The following is a 20,466-nucleotide window of genomic DNA, read 5'->3' as shown; positions in this document are numbered from 1 at the left end:
ATCCAAGTCAACTATTGGCAGCAGTTTGGTGACACCCTCAATTAGGTGATGGACTATTTAGAGTGTTGAAGCAGCCTACTGTGCATGTTTTAGAGATGTCGGTGTAAACCGGAGTACCCAGAGAAAACCTAAGCAGGCCTGGGGGTAACATGCAAACTCCACACAGCCACCCTGATTATATTTGTGAGAGCCAAATGAATTGATAACACACAACTCATCACATTTGCTAGTGTACATACTTTTTAGTTTTAAAATTTCATTGCTACATTGACTCAAAATATCAACCCACATAAATTAATCACCCCCACAAACCAAAAGAAAAAAAAATCCCTGAAACGATTCTACCAAATTTCTATCACCTTGTAATGTTGATAAAACACAAGCTGACCGCTGAGTCATTTTGATATTTTATCAATGTTTTCTGGAACTTTTACTCAAACGGCTGACGCTTGTGTTTTTTCAATGACTCTTTTTGCAATGGTCTTCACAGCGAGAAGAGCTTCATTGGATGCCTTGGAAATGTGAGATGGTGGCAGAAGAAAGCCATAACGCCCACGGTCCTGGAGCTCAAATGTGAACGAGTACTTTATCCCGAGATTGTACGCCCAGTCATCAGAGCCACCAGGAGCCAGATCTGCAAAATAGGTCTGCGTCAGTGTTTTGAATCGGTCAAATGAAGTTGAATGCAATCAAAACTTTCTCACATATCGTCTGTGCTCCTGCGCCATATTTGTAAGTATTTCTGTAATATCGCCTGATATTTTGTGAAGCTTCTTGGGCCATCTCAAGCTGAAAGTACAAATGCAATGTATTGTTCATTTTGATGATGATCGCCTCTTTTGATAAACTGCAGTACATATACTAAGCTCTCACCAGATCATTGTGGTTGTGTGCTTCATCCAAAGTACACGAGTATGGGAAGAGCAGCATCTGAGAGTAGGCATGGATGCTGAGGTAGAGCTGGATGGTATCCTTCTTACTGCGCAGAAAGTTGGCTACAGCCTCAGATTCGGGTTCTGATTCAGGGAAGGCACCGCAGTAGATCTCACTGCAGGGATCATTGGAAGCTCCCTCCGCTGGTGGTCAACAGAGACTCCAAATATCAGCAAATCAAAGGCATGGAAAATTACGGTACAGATGCTGTGATGCATTTGAGTGTACTATGTGTATAGACGTATATATAAATATATAAATGTGTACTTATGTACATCACTTACTGCACCAGTTAGCGTCAAAGTTCCTGTTTAAGTCAACACCCACACAGGAGTGCGGACTGATGGACCGGTTCTTCCTCCACATTCGGTTCTGAGACACATACAAATACACAAATGAAATATCCCCCATAAATAATTGTCCGCGTCTGCAGATAGCATTTTTTTTTTACCGTAGTCCATGTGTATAAATAACCATCGGGGTTCATCACAGGAAGGACATAAACGTCCATGTTGTCCAAAATGGTAGTTATGTCTTGGTTTTTCTTGTAAAAAGCTAAGGCCTGCAGAAAGAATAACATATTGGGCAATTTATTTGTGTAAAAAACAAAACAATGTCATAAAAAACGTTTGAATCAGATACTCACATATTGCACAAACCATAGACAGAATGCAGGAGAGATCCACTCTCTGGCATGAATTCCACAGTCAATCCACAAAGCTTTCTTGTTCTCACTGTTAAATGACAACTAAGAGCGGAATTGAATATTATTACAATTACACAAAAAACTGATCGAAAACCTTTCACATAGTTTGTCCTTGTGCAACTACTCACGGATGTAGCCATATTGTTGGAGATATATTATAATACACAAATCATAAAGATCCATCAATTTCACTGGAGTGGCATATCCATCATTTCCATTAAGGATGTTTTGGGGTGAAGGTTAGGGTAGTTTCCCTGGAGAAAACCCACACAGGCCCAGGGAGAACATCCAAACTCCACACTGAAGGACTGACCTGGATTTGAAACCAGGACCCCAAACTGTAAGGCCAAAGCGCTAACCACTCCTCCACTGGGCTGGCCGCCTTTGAAGTAATTGGAATATGAATAGTCACACATTCACAGTGCATGACAAATTCACATACAAAATGCGTATTAGCAAACCCATCGAAATTGTGAACACTGCCTTAGTAGCAAGGATGATTACTTCACTTCATCACAATAAGACGACAGCACAGAGTGGGATCTGCGATAATCTTAATGAACAACCCAAATTAAACGTGTCCAAGATTTGATTTACAAACCCAGAAAATAGCATGTTTAAAATCCATTGGATTGATGCTTACACCATCAAAGTTATTGGATAAACATGTGCACCTTAAGAGCATGGAGTGGTCGCTTCTCATACGAAGAACCTATCAGAATTGTTTTTATGATGTTTGGGTGGTCCTGAGCAGTTCTGTTGATCCAATAATAGATCTAAAGCAGAAATGATGAAAAACAAGGTGCAGGTCATCACTGGATTCTGGGGGAAGTCAGAATGTTATGATCGGCAAATACATCTTCCAAGCTGTGATATCGTTCATAGTAACTTGTGGCGCTTCTTGGGTCCGTGGAGTCGTTCTTTGTTTGCATTTCAATCAGGCTATTTGTGTTGTCCAGCAACACTCTAGAAAACACATATCGACAGGCTTAGATCGATGGAATAAGAGCAATATTGTATGGAGATGTAGTAATTACTGTGTTTTTAAACAGGCAACATACTCATGTGCTATATTGTATCGTTGCAACAAATCTTTGACCGTAGATGAGCTGTTTGCAGGAACGAAAAGGTGAACTTCAGTATCTTCTTTGATATACTGAGAGTGGACGGGCTGCCATAATGCAGTCTGTGGAAATGTCACATGGACACAATACAGTAGCAGTAGATAAAAATAAAGGAAAAGGTATAACTGCAAGTCTACCTCATATTGACTGGAGATGTTCTTCACAATCCCCACTTGCTCTAGTGTTGTCGGTGTAATTGACAGAATTTGGTCACTCGACAAAAAAAAATGTTACAACATTATTTTATATTTCACATAATAGTGCAAAAGGGCAAAAATCCCAAACAACTTACTTTTTTTCAGAGCATTGCCCTGCATTGAGGAGTTGTACCACCAAAACAAACCAAATCGTGATTGTCTTCATGGTTGAAACCAATTTTTATTTTCAAACTGTGACAGTCGGGAAGTGCTATTGATTTAAGTGTTTATTTAGAAGTTAAACTTTTGCCTGTTCATGGAATGAGGGCATAGATCGATCCACGTGGTTACAAAGGAGCAGTACAGTGAGATTCTGTCCCATAAACATGTATAAATTATCAACAAAAAATAAATTTTCGTACTCAGTTTTTGAATAATCATATCTAATTGTCACTCAGGAGTAAACAGAAAGAAGCTGTTTAGATGCAGTTATACCCCCTGACCTCTAGATGGCGACAATCAAATGTAAGCCATTACAACGAATGACAAGTTGAAAGGTGACGCGTTCATCTAGTGTTTGTTGGGAAAATGTCGGCACACGCAGAACTCGTACTGTGTTTGGGGTATGTACACTTCAATATCGCAACACGTTTACTTGCGTTCAACTCTTGATGACATCAATTACAGTCCCCGTTTCCTTGGAATTATTTTTGGTTCTATATTATTCTGCCAGTACACACAGGTTCTCGATCTGCGGCGGAATTGCGTTCCACCGGCGACTATTTAACGTAATAGTAGTTATAAGTAGAGTCAATATTTTTATTAAAACACGCGCATGTCATAAAACCGGAGTTAATTTAGGTTGGCTCTTTATGCAGAGCTATTTACTTTTTCCATTTGGAAATACATTTAAAAAAACGTTACAAAATTAAGAATATCGGTATTTATCATTTTTCCTTCTTTATTTAGAGAGCAATATCTATCAAACTTTCAGGGAAGAAGAGTAATCATCCCTGGTTTTCATCCCATACATATATTTAAAAAAATGATAATGGTAATTGTAAAATTTATGTATCACTGTCAAATACCCAGACATTAGAACTAATAGTAAATGTTTCTGAACCCGCTTTTCCTGACAAGGGGATTGCGGGGGGTGCTGGAGCATATGGTCATTTGATTTTCGTGTGGTTTACAGTGCTGTAAAACAATACTGGATCATGATGGATTTTTGCAGTTACTATTTTTATTTTACACTTTGTAGTACATTTGTGGTAGCGGGCTGGAGGATTATTTCATTTAGAATACAGCTTGCCATGGTGGCGCAGTACTTTATATTATTTTTGTAAACTCATATAGCATTGTTTATGCACGGCATGCTGATGTGAAATTTGTGGGGTATTGTGTTGTAGATTTCTGTGGAAGTTGCTGTTCCACCTGCTGTTTGTGTGTCTACTACTGTTTGCTCTGCTGCTCCTGCTGATTCTGGCAGTACGTTTATGGCTGAAAAGTAAAAGGAACACCCGGTTTGCAAGAACCGGACGTCCTGCTGTGGGGTTCTTCCACCCTTACTGCAATGCTGGTGGTGGGGGAGAGAGGGTACTGTGGTGTGCAATCAGGGCTCTACAGCGAAGGTATGCTTCATGAGTTAAGTGAATTATTTTAGAGTCCAATAACACGTTTTTTGTGATCCCCACAGCTATCCGAATGTTGACATTGTGGTCTACACGGGTGACTTGGGCGTTTCAGCCCATGAGATTGTTGATGGTGCACGGCGCAGATTCAACATCGTGCTACCACGGTCAATTGACTTTGTATTCCTGAGGCTCCGACTTCTTGTGGAACCCAGCCTTTTTCCTCATTTCACCCTACTTGGGCAAAGCCTGGGCTCCATCTTTTTGGGATGGGAGGCACTCACAGAATTTGTCCCTGATCTTTACATTGATTCAATGGGATACGCTTTCACCCTGCCCCTCTTCCGTTACTTGGGAGGATGCAGCGTATGCGCTTACGTCCACTATCCCACCATCAGCACCGACATGCTAACAGTGGTGAGAGAACGCAACCCCAGGTATGCCTTTACTTGCAAATTCCCGTGAAACTAATGTCCCTCTCCTAATTAAGAAGCGTTCTCATCGCAGGTTCAACAACCCAGGTTACATTTCCGACAGTCTGATTCTGAGTGCCTTCAAGATGCTCTACTATTGCCTCTTCGCTGTGTGCTACGGCATGGCCGGCTCCTGTAGCGAGCTGGTCATGGTCAACTCCTCCTGGACCCTTCAGCACATCCTGTCGCTGTGGCACTCCTCCAATCGCACCAACGTGGTCTACCCTCCCTGCGACGTCAGTGCGTTTCTGGATGTCCCTCTAGAAGAGGATGGGGACCAAAAGTGTCACTCCATCGTCTCCATTGGACAGTTCCGTCCCGAGAAGGACCATCAGCTGCAGATTAAAGCTTTTCGGAAGGTGCTGGATCGGCGGGAGGAGGCCGGTGGGGGCAGGGAGGCCCTGAAGCTGGTCTTGATTGGAGGTTGCAGGAATCAGGAAGATGAAGACAGGGTACTGAAGTTACGTGGCCTGTGCCAGGAGCAGGGCGTGGCTGACAGGGTGGAGTTTAAACTAAACATACCTTTTGAAGAGTTAAAAAGAGAGTTGAGCCAAGCCACTATTGGACTGCACACCATGTGGAACGAGCACTTTGGAATTGGTAATTGATACCGTTGATCTTTTTGTTTCCGTGGAAATTTGTTGACCTCTATATACTCGACCTCTCCTCAGGTGTTGTGGAGTGCATGGCGGCAGGCAAAGTCATCCTCGCCCACAAATCCGGTGGCCCCCAGCTGGACATTGTTGTGCCTTTTGAGGGAGGTCAGACGGGCTTTCTGGCAGATGGCGAGTACAGTTATGCAGAGGCTATTGAGCAAATCCTCAATCTGACCCCTGCTAGCCGCCTGCAGATAAGGCGCAACGCTCGCCAGTCAGTGGCTCGCTTCTCAGATCAGGAGTTTGAAGTGTCTCTCCTGGCCGCCATGGAACAGCTGATGAGTGCACTTGAACGATGACGAGGATGACGTGTGTGTGTGTGTGTGTGTGTCAGGGACAAGAGCTTTTGAAACTTTGCACTTGGGGGACCTTTGTGGCACATTCCAAAAGTGTTGTTGTAACACTTTTTAAAAATAATTTCTGATGCAGAAGTTATTTGTCTACACCTGTTTCATTCCGACAATAGCAACATAACTTGAATTTGTCATTTGCAATGGGCCATTGTCAATTTCTAAATAATGCTATTACATTTATTATTAGGGTAAATTTTAAGATTAGAAAAATATATATAAATATAGAATTGTTAATATGGCAGTAATTGAAAATGCCTTGCATCATGTGACCTCTAGTATTATCATTATTATGTATAAGTATTCTTATGCAAATCGACAAACTAGAAAAACTATTGCGCATGTTGGCACTATCTTTAACTGAGGACCCCTGGAATACCAATTTTTTTTTAAAGTCCATGTCTTATGGAATGTGAAAAAAGGAATGTCTCCTTTATCCCATCAGATAGCAATTATTGGATGTGAATTTGTAAATAAAATGTTTGCCAATAGTTTGTAATTTGTCCAGTTAAAGTACTTAGCACATGACCCAATCCAATATACACAAGTGGGGTTTTACCAATTTTATGAAATGGTTTAAATGCATTGGAAAAACACCAGACATTTTTATTTTTATTCATGTTGGTCATGTGCAAAGGAATGCTTGATGGGACACAATAAAAAAAATAGGGGAGAAACCTTTTTCCTGCTCAATTTGTTATGAAATATTCACTGAGAAGGGACAATGGTGAGAAACATTTTCCTGGTTAGCTGGTGGTCAAAGATTCGGTGAATACATAAGCTTAAAAAGTCATGTGATAACACGAGAAACCTTATTCCTGCTCAGTTTGTGGAAATATTCTATAGTGAGAAGACAGGTAAAAAGTCACACAAGAATACATGCTGAGAAGCCTTTTTCCAACACAGTTTGTGTTCAGAGATTTCTTTGAAGGCACCAGCTTAAGAAATATGCATAAGGCCGTCATCCATAAAGGTTTTGCCTGCCACGCAAGTTGGCCTCATCAATTTGGGATGGTGTACCAAATGTGGGCCATCTGAGAGAAAATAGAAATTTACCTTCTTTAAAACATCACTAATGGAAAATATACTACAAAATACTACTTTTCAATAAATCACCATGTTCTGTTATGGAAAAAAAGATCCTTTTTTTCTGTACTAATGACTTTGGTGGTGGATTGGTGTAATGTTGGCCTCACAGTTCTGGGGTCAAGGGTTCGATTCCCAGCTTGGTCCTCACTGTGTGGCATTTGCGTCTGCTCCCCGAGATTGCGTAGGTTTTCACTAGGTCATCTGGTTTCCTCCCACATCCAAGAAACTTGCAGAGTAGGCTAGTTGGACACTCTAGATTGCATCCAGATATGAGTGTGAGTGTGAATAGTTGTCCATCTCCTTGTGCCCTATGATTGTCTGACCACTGATTCAGGGTGTCCCACTGCTTGGTGCCCATAGTTAGCTGGGATAGTCTCCAGCACCACTCACGACCCCTGTGAGAATAAACGGTTTCGGAAAGTAAATGAATTGTCCACGGGCAGGAGTACTCCTGTAATTTTGTGTCTGTTTACTGGAGTTGGCAGTCAAAGATGGCCGACCCATTGCGCATGCGTAGACCGTATCGTGCAGGCGGGACAGAAAGTGTACTGAGAGTGAGAGATTGTGACTCCCACTTGACTTCCTTCCTCCGCGGGACGCGCACGCACCATGGCGGCAGCGGCGGCGGCCGCCTGCAGCCAGCAGGGCGCCGCGATATCGGCCGCGAAAAAATCGCTGACACGCGAGCAAATCCGGAGGAACCGCGAGAATTCAAACCGGAGAAGGGCCGCTCTTTTGTTCCTCACCAACATCTCGCTGGATGGCCGGCCGGTGCAGAGCGGCGCAGCCGAGCGCGGAGCGACGCGGCGGGGCACCGAAGGCGTCCCGGAAGGCGCCCAGCTCGCTTCGGTGACAGTCCTGGAGCCACAAGACGACGACGGGGCGCGTGCGTCGAATTTCCCCGCTTCCGTCAGTTGCGTGAACGTGAAAAGCTCGGCGACGATGCCTGCCGGGAGTCTGCTGCCCGTGCCGCCTATCGTCGTGCTGCCGTCCGACGCGGAGCTGGTGCTCGGGCGCCGCCGGGACTCGGCGCCCTTGGTGGCCAGCGCGAACCTGCTGTCGCCGTTGCCGTCACCGTCACCGTCGCTTTCGGCATCCAACAGCAGCCTGCACCCTTCGCCCGTGGGACCGCGGAAGTCGTCGACGTTGCTATCCGTGCAGAGTTGCAACTCGGTGTCGTCCGACTTGAGGCAAAGGTGAGAGAGAACGTCACGTCTTTATTTTTGAAGATGAAATTGAACAAATATATGGGTAAAAAAAACTGATATTTTTTTATGTAAACTGATACATCCTATAAAAAAAATAATAATAATATCAAATTAAAATTATATTGTAATAATTTGACATGTTTTTAGTTTCAAAGCATTAATAAATGCTTAAGATTTTTTTCCTGCTTTTGGCTTTAAAAGGCAAATTTTAAAAAAATGCTAAATGTTATTTAAATTCTCCAAGAAGTAATTGAATCTCTTAAATTTATAAAGAATTTTGCATGTCGTAAAATACTCTAAGTGAAAAAAATATTAATGGAAGTTCTCAAATTCTTGTATTTTTATCCCATGTTTTGTTAATTTTCAGTGGAATGACATAATTTAGGTCGCTTACACGTCCATAATCTGCGATCATCTCTAAGATTTGTGTAAATCTTTCCATTCTTTCATTTAACACTTGAGAGAGCCAGCCAGTGTTTTCTCAAGACACACATACAACCAGGAATGAATAACAACCAACGCTTAAATCAATTTTTCCAATTTAGTTTGAAATATGGGAAGAGAAAGCAAAACTGCAAGGATTACTGCAACAAAAGAATGAATCATTTGACAAATTATGCAATTTGAAATGAAACAGAATGTTAATCGGCAATTCAAATTCTGTCACACAACAAAACATTCGCTTGATTGAGTTCAACATACGTTGTATTACACACTAGAAAGTACAAGTGTTTATGCTTCCTGTCATTTAAAAAAAAAATCACACCCTTCTTAGGCTCTTTTGACAGAAGTTGTGTTTTGGTGAGACAAACTGTCAACGAACGTTTGACGATGGTTTGTTGCCCGTGCGGCTGATAACTCATATCTGTAATTCAACAATTGTGGCAACAAGTTAATTTTCTTTATTCAGATGTTTTGGATTGATTTTATTTTGAAAGTGCAGTCCATATCATTAGTGAGAATTTAGAAACAACCTGGTGGTGCCTCATGCTGAATTTTAAAACTGGAGCCATTGCAGGCAGGAAATGGGGGAGGGTGACCTGTGATAAAATCCAACAAGCAGACAACCTTTGTTTTTATGTTTATTTTATTTTATTTTTTTTATCACTCAAGCAGGTTGAAACAAGGAATAAGATATGCTGGTTTCGATTAACACAATAAAAGGAAGGCTTTGACTTTATAAGGACACCAGTGTGTTTTGTCACCATTTTGGCAGTTTGTCAACCCCATGGTGCTAAACACCGCTTAACCTATTTCCCCACCAAAACACTCGGTGAAAATGAGACACACTTAATGGCTCATCAGTCTAAGAGTGACACTAGTGGTGAAGTATTTTTCTTGGCTTTCGCTTGTCCACATTTCCTACGCATGATGTGGAATGAAACTTGCTTTTTGCCTTCAAAAGCTACCCTTTTTTTCTGTTTCTACACTTAATTGATTATTTTAACCATTATGTGCTAGAAACCATTATTTGTAAATACAGCCAATACATTTTATGGTACCTAATGTCTAAACTATACAAAGAAAAACTTGTGTTTTTAAGATAAGTTAAAATAAATTGGATTATTGCCACAGTGGACACATTTGCCTCACTAGAAGACAAGGTGATGATGCAAGACACTCACAGCAGTATGCCCGCTACGTGATTATCGCCTAGTCCCCCCTTGACTCTAAACCCCCCCCCCCCCCCCCCCGCCTCCTTGTGTGTGTAGATGTTTGAAGCGCAAGACATTTAATCTGCAATTGGTGCTTGGCCTTTAAGTACATGCTGCGGATTTACTTGACAGTATTTAAGCGGGTGTCTCTCTCTCTCTTTCTTTCTCTCTTCCTCTCTCCAACGTTAATGCGAGCACTTGGAAATGTGAAGACGGCGTTTGACATATTACGTCATTGGAAGAGCAGTAGAAAATATAACGCTCGGCCTGGAAACGGATTACTTCAATGTGTGTGGCAGTTGCTGACGTTTGTGTCCATGTGGGAGTCGAGCATCACTTGACCTTAAGCTTATTTCTCTCAAGATGATGTGACCATGCCCACTAACCACCTTGGAAAAGATCACATTGATCATCTTAATATCTCAGATTTCGTGGACATAAGGCATTTTCCTCTCCAGCGGTGCCCGTGAATGGGAAACAGCTTAAAGTCTCTTAGAAGAATATTAAAATAGTTAAGTATATTGGCACATTTTGGCTATTCCCATTCAGACCTGGTCCATTTCACATTGTTGAATAGCGGGTATCCAGTAGATAATTTATGCAGTTTTTTGATGGCTAAAGTGTTAATAAAAATGGTATATGACAGGAACATACCAGTCCAAGTTTGTCGTTTTTTATGTGACTCACCAGCATCATTGCCCTAGGAAGTCTGTCAAATCTTGGTGCGATTTGTGTGGACATTGCATCTTTGTGTAAACAACAATCCTTGCCCTCAGCTGCACTCCAGAGATTTTCCCATTCCCACAGAAGTTTCCACAACACAAGAAAAGATGACTTCTCATGGGAAAGGCTCATTGATTTGCCACTCAGATACCGTCAATCACAGTTAGACTTTTGTTTATGAAAGCCATGTTAAAATTGCTTGTTGTCAATCTGTCGTGGAGTATAATGGCTAACATACATGGATATGTTACAATTGTGACCATTATCCTACATGTTGTTGTTGTCCAATAAAAATGGAGCAATTAGAAAAAATGGGGAGACTGAGTTGAGGCGGCCCGGTGGATGAGAGTTTAGCATGTTGGCCTCACAGTTCAAAGATTGAAGGTTTGACCCTAGGTCTGGACCTTCCTATGTGGAGTTTGCATCTTCTCTCCGGGCTTGCCTAGGTTTTCTTCGGGGTATCCTAGTTTCCTCCCATATCGCAAAAAAACATGCATGGTGGGCTGGTTAAATGTCCACTAGGTATGAGTGCCAGTGTCTTATCGTGGGATGGCTCCAGCACCCTCCATGACCCTTGTAAGAATAAGCGGTACAGAAAATTAATGTATGAATATTGAGTTTATTTTTAAAAGCTGCCAATGAATAAGTTCTGAATATATAATCTGTATTGAAACAAACAAAAAGTATTGGACTTAAATGTAACTCAATATTTAAGAGTGAGAACAAACCAACAAAATATAACCTAATAATAATCCTTTGGGATTTAACAAATGCACAAAATTAATACTTAGTGTAGAGACCAGAGTACCCAGAGAAAACCCACGCAGGCCCAGGGATAACATGAAACTCCACACAGCTGGACCAACCTGGATTTGAACCCAAGTTATAACCACTCATGAACTTCAACATTGTATTTATTAAACACCCCAAAAAGGACCCGGCAAGATTGACTTGGAAATGTTTTAATACGTTTAGAAATAAGTGCAACATTGAAATGTGCACTTTTGAGTCAGTGTAGGTGCGGCTGTTCATGTTATGCCGATGTCACAAACGTTACATAACAGCTGTGATGTCATCGAGGCGATGGCCTGATTCCGTGCGGCGTTGTTTAAATCCAGGAGGTCAAGACCGGCGTACAATTTACAGCAGATGCTTGCTGCATTTTTGCAAAATGATACATTCACAAGAAGTAACAATGTCCTAATAGTATCGCTTGATCCTTAAACGACGAGCCGCCAATAACCAACCCCCTTCCTTTTCTTTGAACTTTTCCAAAAATATGTGATTAATTAACCACAGTAAAGCACTCAATGCCAATTGATTTGTGATGAGTATTAAACCTTAACTTTACCAACATTTTCAGACCGAATTGATTCTGTGAATTGTTTTTTTGATGTTTCTCTTTTCACTTCAGGACCAGGAACCTCTCTGGTGGTTCTCCTAGGCCACGACACACGAAGAAGATCCACTTTATCAAAAATATGAAGCAATACGACACAAGGGGCAGCAGGTAACAGCTACACTAGTATTGCACCAGTTTACTCAAATACCCCAACACATTGTCTGATGTATTAAAATGGCATTAGTCTACATTTCATTGTTTTACACTACAGCTAATAATGTACTGCGTATGTATAGATTGGGAAGAATATGTCAATGGTAGTATTATAATCTGATTTTGTCATCTTTTTGCTGTTCTACAGCAATAAGGCAAGTCTACATGAACATGACTCTCTTTTCTTTCTGTTTTATTTTAAGTTATCCAGAAATACCCACCAAAATTAGTCAATAAGTCTTTGCAACTAATTTTAGTGGTTTCCTGCTGTGGGAACTTTGTTTGCAATTGGAACATGTCCTTTTCGTTTACCACCAGCCGCTTAACAGACTTTTGACTGAAGAACAACAGAATTCTGTGTTCTCTGATGATCTAATCCCTCATTTAAAAAAATAACAGGCTCTCTTCCTTGGCTGTAATCAAATTTACGACTTTTGTTTTGAAAAAAATATTCTAATTCAGTCTTAAAATATAGATTGGTTTCACTAAAACTGCCGTTTGTAGAAGAATCTCAAGGTGAATAGTGTCTTTGTTAAAGTTATTTTTTGTGTTAGTTGCCTTCTATGAAATGACAAAAACAACCTTCATTTTGCCTTTGTCTCTATTTAGCAATACTAATCATACCCATCATAAAGAACATTAACCCACCAGATGGCATGTCAGTTGCGACCTTGTTTTTTTTTTAATTTATTTTTTTTACTAATGGCCTCTGACATGGCAACTGTCACATCCTTTCCGTCATACTTTCTCATCATCATGACGTACACGTCTGCGTCACATGCTCTTTAGCTCATGCCTACTTTAAAGTACACATGTTTTTGGAGGGTTAGCGCATCGCCCTGGGTTCGAATCCAGGTCGGTCCAACTCTCTGGAATTTGCATGTTCTCCCCGGGCCTGTGTGGGTTTTTTTCTGGGTACTCCGGTTTCCTCCTACATTCCCCAAAACATGCTAGGTAGGCTGAATGGACACTCTAAATTGCCCCTAGGTATGAGTGTGAATGTGAATGGTTGTCTGTCTCCTTGTGCTCTGCCATTGGCTGGCTGCCGATTCAGGGTGTCTCCCGCTTCTGGCCCGAAGTCAGATGGGATTGGCTCCAGCACCCCCCGTGACCCTAGTGAGGAGAAAGCAGTTGAGACAATTTATGAATGTTGTTAGAGTGTCCAAACTTGAGTGACTTCCAACCTGGCACCGTTTCTCCAAAATCTTGACTGATTTAAAATTGATTGAAATCAAATAGAATGCAATGGCAGGCATTTTTGTACTTTTTGGTGGTAAATGAGTATGTACACCCAAAAAAAAATAATTCCAGGAGCAACATTTCCACGGGTTCATCCATGAAATGTGTTCTAATTACTATCTTATATTTAGTTTGTCTTGTGATTTTCCCAGATGTTGTTTTATCCTCTAATGTCATTGTGTTTATCTCTGTTGTTCAGTTTTTTGTCTATTTTCATCCTCTATTGTAGTCAAGTCAACGCAAACGCGACCTCGGGGTCGCGGAAAAAAAGAATGACTGGTTCCGTAATCAGAGACCGAGGGCTGATTGTTCCAAAATAGATTGTGCGATGAGCAGCAGCTGCTTGTAGATCAAGGGCCCGCAGAAAATCAAGCAGAAGAAGTTTGGACTGAAAACTGTAAGAAATGAAAAGTCTACAGCTCTAGTAAAATGCCAGGATAACCAACATTGGACAAAACTTAAACATAAACACCCCCTCAATAAAAAAGAAGAAAAATGCTGTTACTTTCTCTTTTGTGGGTCACATTATTTCCTTTTCTATGAGAAACGGATCCATCCATATGACCTTTGAGTCGTGTGCCATGAGTCATGTAGTCGTTCCATCTTAAAGTAGCGCGGGAAATGTGTCAAAATGACTCTGGAACTCCTCTGCCGTTTTCCTACTCAAAATTCCCACGGATTGACTCATTCTGACTTTCCCATGCGTCATGGGAACTTGAGGCAAATACAAACAGTCTTTGACTGGAGTCGGACAATATTTGTTTCAGCTAAATGAAGGTGGACTGACAATTTTTTTTTTCTTTCCTTTCTTCACTTTTAGGATTGTGTTGATCTGCGCTAAAAGATCCCTGTGTGCAGCATTCTCTGTTCTACCCTACGGAGAGAGCTTTTACCTCAGGTACACAAATACGGGCACACATGTCAAAAGACATTGTTGCCAAACTGTCCTTTTAGGTCACTATAGGTTAGCCTTCATTATTGTAAAAAAAAAAATGCAAATGCATTATAGCCATGCAATGTCATATTCACAAATAGGTATAGTTTATTTTATTTTTTTTGCTATTGTAAACAATGTGTGATCTTTAAATATCGGGCTCTTTTTATACTTTACATGTACCGACACGCTTGTGGAAGAGCCACAAATATGTGCAGTCACATCCTAATGCGCACCTCCCTCTGTATCATAAGAAGGCATGGTTATATCATAAACATTTATTTAAGTATACATCCCCCACAAATGACATGTTTCCTGACAAAATGGAAACTGGGATTTTTATTGTTTTGTTTTATTGTTTAATCTCAAATTATAGTTCCAATTAAACACGTATGAAGAACAGATGCCTATTTTATTGAGTTGTTTTGTTACAGGCACGAGGCACTACTTTGGGCCAACAAAAAATACAAATTCAGTAGCTTCAAAGATAATTCTTATTTAATTTTTTAAAAAATCTGCCAAAATTTACATTATAATCACTACAAATTATGACTAGGGTTGCCATTTTTTGGGGTCAATGATAAATCTTTTTTACCGCGAGTTGTGCCTTAATTTTTTTGTTACGTTGATAGTGGTTTTATTTGAAAAAAAAAAGAAAAGTAAATAATCATTTATTGCTTGCGCAAAGCACATTTGAAAAGAATGTTTTGCCAACAGGTGAATGTTTTTGTTTGTGGTTTAACCTCTAGCGACCCCATGTTGAACCATCCCCGGCGGCGACACTCGTCTGGGAATATTTCCACCTGCTTGGAAATGGGCCTGGAGGGCTTCCACTTGGAGACATACGGCAGGGTATGCCATCACGCGCCGGCGTGGCAATCATCCACACACATCACCCTTTCTCGTCTACTTTCAGTCAGTGTCGTACGCCCAGTTCCTGTATCCCACCCATGCCCTGGTCCGCCAGAAGCCGTCGTCCGCCAGCGACCTGACCCTGCAAATTCCCGTATCCAAGAGTGCGCACAACATGCCGACAAGAAGCTTCCCCCCGAGTCGACTCAACAGCGCCGTGGGACTAGATCTTGGTAGGCGGACACACCCACGCTCTGTTTGATAGGGCGTCTACACTTCCACCATTTGTGCAAATCTTTAGAATTATAAGACGGGGGAAATAAAACACTATCTAATGCATGATTGGTCTAGCTCAGGGGTGACCATGTACAGTCCTCCAGAGCCCCTATCCGGTCTCTTTTCCATATTTCCCTCCACCAACACACCTGAATCAAATCAAGACTGGATAGGAGCTCTGGAGAACCAGACATGGCCACCCCTGGTCTAGCTCAATCATCAACGTTAAAGCTTTTGTGAGATATTTGATTTGCCAGAGTCATATTAGAAAATTCCTTTTACTAATTATTATTCATGAAGATTTAATATAGGAATAATAACAGGTTCGAAGCTAGATGCCCAATTTAAATTAGCGCTTTCATTTGAGTTGGGCGATCTTTTTAGTTTTTTAACTTCATCCATCTGCCGCAAAATGCTTCTTGGCACTGTTTAACAATGGCTAACTTCAATTTATAGCCTGGCTGTATAAACTGTGAAACATGGAAATAATGCTTAATCCGGTTTTGTAGTGTCCATGGTAACTTCTTTTTTTTATGTACGCTAATATAAATGAATTAGGATAACATCAAATTTAAATGTTCGTTATTTCAATGATGGTCTAGCATGACTTTCTTGTCCCCCTCACTACTACTCTTAATGTACATTTTAAATGGGGGACTACTACAAACGCTGGTAGGTTTGTCCTCCACGGTTGACTTTCACAAACAATACTTGATCTAAATTCAGGCAAAGATAGAATCAACCACAGTGTGCTTCTTGTAATATTAATATCTATTTAATTGTATTTTTCTTTTGTCCCTCCTGTTTTCCAGGCCTGGACGATGCGACGGATTACGACCCAAACATTCTCAGTGACCCCCAGTGGCCTTGTGGGAAACACAAGCGGGTCCTGATCTTTGCTTCATACATGGTGAGACCGAGAAGATACATTTAAGCCCTTTTTTGCGTGCTGTTATAATTGTTGACGATGTTTCCAAAAAGGATATGCATTGTACTAAAATATACAAATAGTGGAATTCGTTTTGTTTCTTGTGGTAAATCTCAGAAATGCAACCAAATGTAGGCTCCACTCAAACTACTTGTGCGGGCCATATTCAATGATATTTTGGATATTGTTGGCTGCGGGCCAATAATGATTGGCCAGTAAGCGGGTCATAGTTTGGACACCACCCAATCGTGTCACCTATTGCTAAAATGAACCCGCCAAGGACAGATTGGCGCATTGTCATCGTAGAAATGTTATTGATGTCATGGTCACAACCCTAAGTCCTTCCTTCTCTTCTCTGGATTTTCAGACCACCGTCATAGAATACGTGAAGCCTTCAGATCTGAAGAAAGACATGAACGAGACATTCAAAGAAAAGTTTCCTCACATCAAACTCACCCTGAGTAAGATTCGCAGGTAGTCGTGACATCCAAGCACAGGAATGCCTTCCTTGTGACGGCCATCTGTTGTAAAATAGCAAGCGCCAAGCCCTTTGCTTCTGTTCTGTCTCAGTCTGAAACGAGAAATGCGATCCATCGGCGAGGACTGCAGCCTCCAGCCCGCAACTGTCGCCATGGCGTTTGTTTACTTTGAGAAGTTGGTGCTGCAGGGGCGACTTAATAAACAGAACAGGCAAGTCGATTTTCCTCTTGCTTCACTAAGGAAACAGCAGATGTTGCCAGGTTTTCCTCCACTGGGAATGATGACTTGTATGGCTCCCTCTAGTGATGAATGCTACATCAGCTACAACTAAGAAACTAACTGATTATACTATAGGCATTCATTTGTAATATATATATTAGGATACAATTGAACTCCAAATTTACTTTCTGGTTTTGTTTCCGTTGACAGGAAGTTGGTGTCTGCTGCCTGCATCCTTTTGGCTGCAAAGATCAGCAGCGATCTAAGGAAACAGGAAGTCAAGCACCTAATTGATGTAAGACACACCATAACAAGAGCATTACAAAAAACATACATTTGTGTTCCAATACATTGTGTGATAAGAAAAGCATAAATATGCTACATATGATATTTAAAATGGGAAAAAAACAAATCAACCCACTGCCCTTCAATCAAACAACATTCAACAGGCTTGTTAAATGAGAGAAAAAATATAATTATCTGTTACCCTTATTAGTTTTAAAAGAAATGTTTTCCCACACGGAGAACGTTTGCCTAAGTTTTTCAATTTAGAGCAGGGGTAGGGAACCTATGGCTCGGGAGCCATATATGGCTCTTTCCATGGGTGCATATGGCTCTCCACTAACCTGAGAGATAAAATATGCAAATCACTGGTGAGAAAACTGAAAAATCACACATTTTCATATATTTTTTACCATTTTTTGTGAGAATGGCTCTTAAGAAATAACATTATAAAATGTGAATGGTTTATGGCTCTCTGTCAAAAAGGATCCCGACACCTGATTTAGAGGAAGCAAAAATGGTGCTCCACCCAAAATAGCCAATTCATATGTGATCCTCTGCCCTTACTTTAACATGCTGTATCCCGAGCAGAAGCTGGAGGAACGCTTCCGAATCGCCCGGCGTGAGCTGATTACCGTTGAGTTCACCATCCTGGTGGCCCTGGAGATGGCGCTCTACCTGCCAGAGAGTAAAGTCATGCCGCATTACAGGCGACTTGTGCAGCAGCAGTTGTAACCCGGTGGAAGTCGACACCACCAGTCTCCAACATCTGCACAGGTTGGGGTTAATGAAGACAATTCAGTGAGCTCCTTAAGCAAAGAAGATCACTAACTTCATTTAGATGCCCTTTCTCGCTCCTCTTAAGAATCATTTGTCTTCCCTGTCAACAATTTATACAAAACAGCAAAGTGTGAACTTGAGGATTTGGCAGCTTTGTGTTGTGACGTGCACTGTTTGTCCTGTAAGAGCAACACCTCCATGTGGACACACCTACCAAAGACATCCATAAATAGGACGACGACACAATTAAACTGTCGAACCGAAGAAGCCAAAACATTCAGCAAGAGTCCATTTGTGGCTTACTGAGAAAAGACTCTTTCGGACGCACACCTGTTGTTGTCTTCCAAGCGAAACAACCAAAATGATCACCGAGGCTCCAGCAAAGTAAAAAAAAAGTCGAGCAAATGCTCCGATATTCCCCATGGAGAGCTTTGGCAGTAGCTACAATATTAAAACAAATGATGCTCAATGGTTCCTCTTGACGTCCAATCCAATTCAACATGATTGGTCGCCGCCATCCCACCCAGTCCCAATGCATTCGACGGCGATCGACATCAAGAGCTTCCAATGAGTTAAAAAAACTGAGTTTTCTGCTTACTTGGGTGACATTTATTACTTTATTTTTTGACAACTTTTGTTGTTAATAACAGTGAATGAGTTCAAGTCCAGGTAGATGGATAGAGATGACCAATATTATATTATATTTTGTAAATGCCGGAATGATGGAATGAATACATTTGAGGCACTTTTTTTTCTAAATGATGTCAAAGCAAGGCGGCACAGTTCGGAGATCAAGGCTTCAAATCCCGTGCCTATGTGGCTTTCCTCTGGGTACTCAGGTTACTTCCTACACCCCAAAATATGCACAGAAGGCTGATTGAACACTCCAAATCGTCCGTAGCTACGAGTGAATGGCCCGTTGTTGGCTGGGATAGGCTCCGGCACCCCAGTGACCCTTGAAAGAATGCCTGTTTAAAAGTTTAGTAACATTCCTTATGTTTTGTTTTGAAATGAACTTTGTTCATGTCTGTTTTGATTCAGGCAAAGTAGGTAAATGAACATTGCCTTTAGAAATTAATTTTCTTTTCATTTGAACAAGTAGAAATAATTAGGGGAATCCTAATTTATTTAAAACAGGAGAAATGTAAGCTAATTTCAAGGAATCTGTCTTTTTTTAATGTAAATTTCTAGTTGGCACTGTTTTGATGAATGGGTATTTTGATTTTGACAATTCCCTTTAAAAAGAATGCATCACTCTACCTATAATGTTTGGGATGCTTTAAAAAGGGACGCAATGGAAAGCAGATGAATAAGAAACTTTCTTTTTTTGCACACCAGAATGGATAAAAAGGCACTGATGTTATTTTTATACTTTTGTATGTCAAGTTATCGATATATAATAGCACTTCTTGGCCTCAATATTTTCTCAGTTGGCTTTTCCATTCTTCCATCTTTTATTGATGCCTAAAACTGTGGTTCACTTTCTTTAAATGTTTGTCTTCCATTTATTTATGCACATTTTTACATTTAAGTTAATGTAAGGTTATTCTTCTATTGCGTTTGTTGTCCAACAACCTGCAAAAGTTTTGGTTGAAATGTTTAATGTTGTACCTGTATATTCTGTATTTACATATTGATTGTTGACATTTTGTGACATTCCTTTCTCAAAGTTTAAACATCCCAGATATAAGCGCACAAAAATAATATGCTTCCTGACATTTTTGTTGTTATTATTTGATATTTGACTTTTAGTAGTCTTCCCTAATTTGACTTCCATCTTGACAGACTTTTGCTGCCATTTTTGGTTTGTTCGTTGGATGCTTTTATGCAACTTTCATTTATGTGTTTTTTTTCGGACCCCTCAGCACCCCTCACCCCCACCCACCCCAATTTCAATATGTACATCTTACATTTGTTATTTATCTTAGGAAATAGACCGATGAAACTGTATTTTATTAGAGGATGAATCCCCAACCTCCTCATGATACTGTAACTGCCCACATTTATTAAATGTCTATTTTTGTAAAATAAGCCTGAGTTGACTATGATTTAATGTGATGTTTCTTGTGCAAAAAATGACAAAAACCCTCATAAAATTCTCATTCAGTATCCGGTCAGATGTTGCACCTCATAACGATTTAAATAATAATTTGACAAAATACACATTTCCAGGTCATAGTCCCTCCCCCATTCATGTATTTGGCCCCTCATTTTAGCACACCATTTATATAAGGCT

At 40.7% G+C, this 20,466-nt stretch overlaps 3 protein-coding genes across 3 annotated transcripts; 2 read left to right on the top strand and 1 right to left on the bottom strand.

The window, feature by feature from the left end:
- Positions 1 to 222: 222 nt before the first annotated feature.
- On the bottom strand, positions 223 to 3,301 carry cpb2 (carboxypeptidase B2 (plasma)). Its single transcript, XM_077712408.1, has 11 exons — positions 3,056 to 3,301; positions 2,901 to 2,976; positions 2,701 to 2,825; positions 2,497 to 2,605; positions 2,314 to 2,415; positions 1,580 to 1,681; positions 1,385 to 1,495; positions 1,218 to 1,305; positions 874 to 1,076; positions 705 to 789; positions 223 to 634 (listed from the first exon to the last, which is right to left on the bottom strand). Exons 1-11 carry the CDS (start codon positions 3,124 to 3,126, stop codon positions 435 to 437), a joined length of 1,272 nt encoding a protein of 423 aa, XP_077568534.1. The 5' UTR covers positions 3,127 to 3,301; the 3' UTR covers positions 223 to 434.
- A 69-nt stretch (positions 3,302 to 3,370) lies between these two features.
- alg11 (ALG11 alpha-1,2-mannosyltransferase) lies at positions 3,371 to 6,501 on the top strand. Its single transcript, XM_077712399.1, has 5 exons — positions 3,371 to 3,523; positions 4,310 to 4,531; positions 4,597 to 4,968; positions 5,039 to 5,604; positions 5,676 to 6,501. The coding sequence occupies exons 1-5, from the start codon at positions 3,489 to 3,491 to the stop codon at positions 5,957 to 5,959; spliced, it is 1,479 nt and encodes a 492-aa protein (XP_077568525.1). The 5' UTR covers positions 3,371 to 3,488; the 3' UTR covers positions 5,960 to 6,501.
- A 1,162-nt stretch (positions 6,502 to 7,663) lies between these two features.
- Positions 7,664 to 20,278, top strand: LOC144193814 (CDK5 and ABL1 enzyme substrate 2-like). Its single transcript, XM_077712390.1, has 10 exons — positions 7,664 to 8,295; positions 12,100 to 12,195; positions 14,300 to 14,377; positions 15,163 to 15,265; positions 15,330 to 15,498; positions 16,354 to 16,451; positions 16,837 to 16,943; positions 17,040 to 17,159; positions 17,379 to 17,463; positions 18,042 to 20,278. Exons 1-10 carry the CDS (start codon positions 7,709 to 7,711, stop codon positions 18,183 to 18,185), a joined length of 1,587 nt encoding a protein of 528 aa, XP_077568516.1. The 5' UTR covers positions 7,664 to 7,708; the 3' UTR covers positions 18,186 to 20,278.
- The last annotated feature ends 188 nt before the right edge of the window (positions 20,279 to 20,466 follow it).

Source organism: Stigmatopora nigra, chromosome 1 (assembly GCF_051989575.1).
Source record: "Stigmatopora nigra isolate UIUO_SnigA chromosome 1, RoL_Snig_1.1, whole genome shotgun sequence".
In the NCBI taxonomy this organism is placed as follows: domain Eukaryota; kingdom Metazoa; phylum Chordata; class Actinopteri; order Syngnathiformes; family Syngnathidae; genus Stigmatopora; species Stigmatopora nigra.
This window is presented reverse-complemented; position numbering and strand designations above follow the sequence as displayed.

Excerpts from the sequence above, each read along its gene's own strand:
- cpb2 (XM_077712408.1), bottom strand. The coding sequence starts at position 3,126 with ATGAAGACAATCACGATTTGGTTTGTTTTGGTGGTACAACTCCTCAAT. Across the intron at positions 2,977-3,055 it reads GGGCAATGCTCTGAAAAAAA|TGACCAAATTCTGTCAATTA; the intron begins GTAAGTTGTTTG and ends TTTTTTGTCGAG. Across the intron at positions 2,826-2,900 it reads ACATCTCCAGTCAATATGAG|ACTGCATTATGGCAGCCCGT; the intron begins GTAGACTTGCAG and ends ACATTTCCACAG.
- LOC144193814 (XM_077712390.1), top strand. The coding sequence starts at position 7,709 with ATGGCGGCAGCGGCGGCGGCCGCCTGCAGCCAGCAGGGCGCCGCGATA. Across the intron at positions 12,196-14,299 it reads TACGACACAAGGGGCAGCAG|GATTGTGTTGATCTGCGCTA; the intron begins GTAACAGCTACA and ends CTTCACTTTTAG. Across the intron at positions 14,378-15,162 it reads GGAGAGAGCTTTTACCTCAG|CGACCCCATGTTGAACCATC; the intron begins GTACACAAATAC and ends TTTAACCTCTAG.
- alg11 (XM_077712399.1), top strand. The coding sequence starts at position 3,489 with ATGTCGGCACACGCAGAACTCGTACTGTGTTTGGG. Across the intron at positions 4,969-5,038 it reads GTGAGAGAACGCAACCCCAG|GTTCAACAACCCAGGTTACA; the intron begins GTATGCCTTTAC and ends TTCTCATCGCAG. Across the intron at positions 5,605-5,675 it reads GAACGAGCACTTTGGAATTG|GTGTTGTGGAGTGCATGGCG; the intron begins GTAATTGATACC and ends ACCTCTCCTCAG.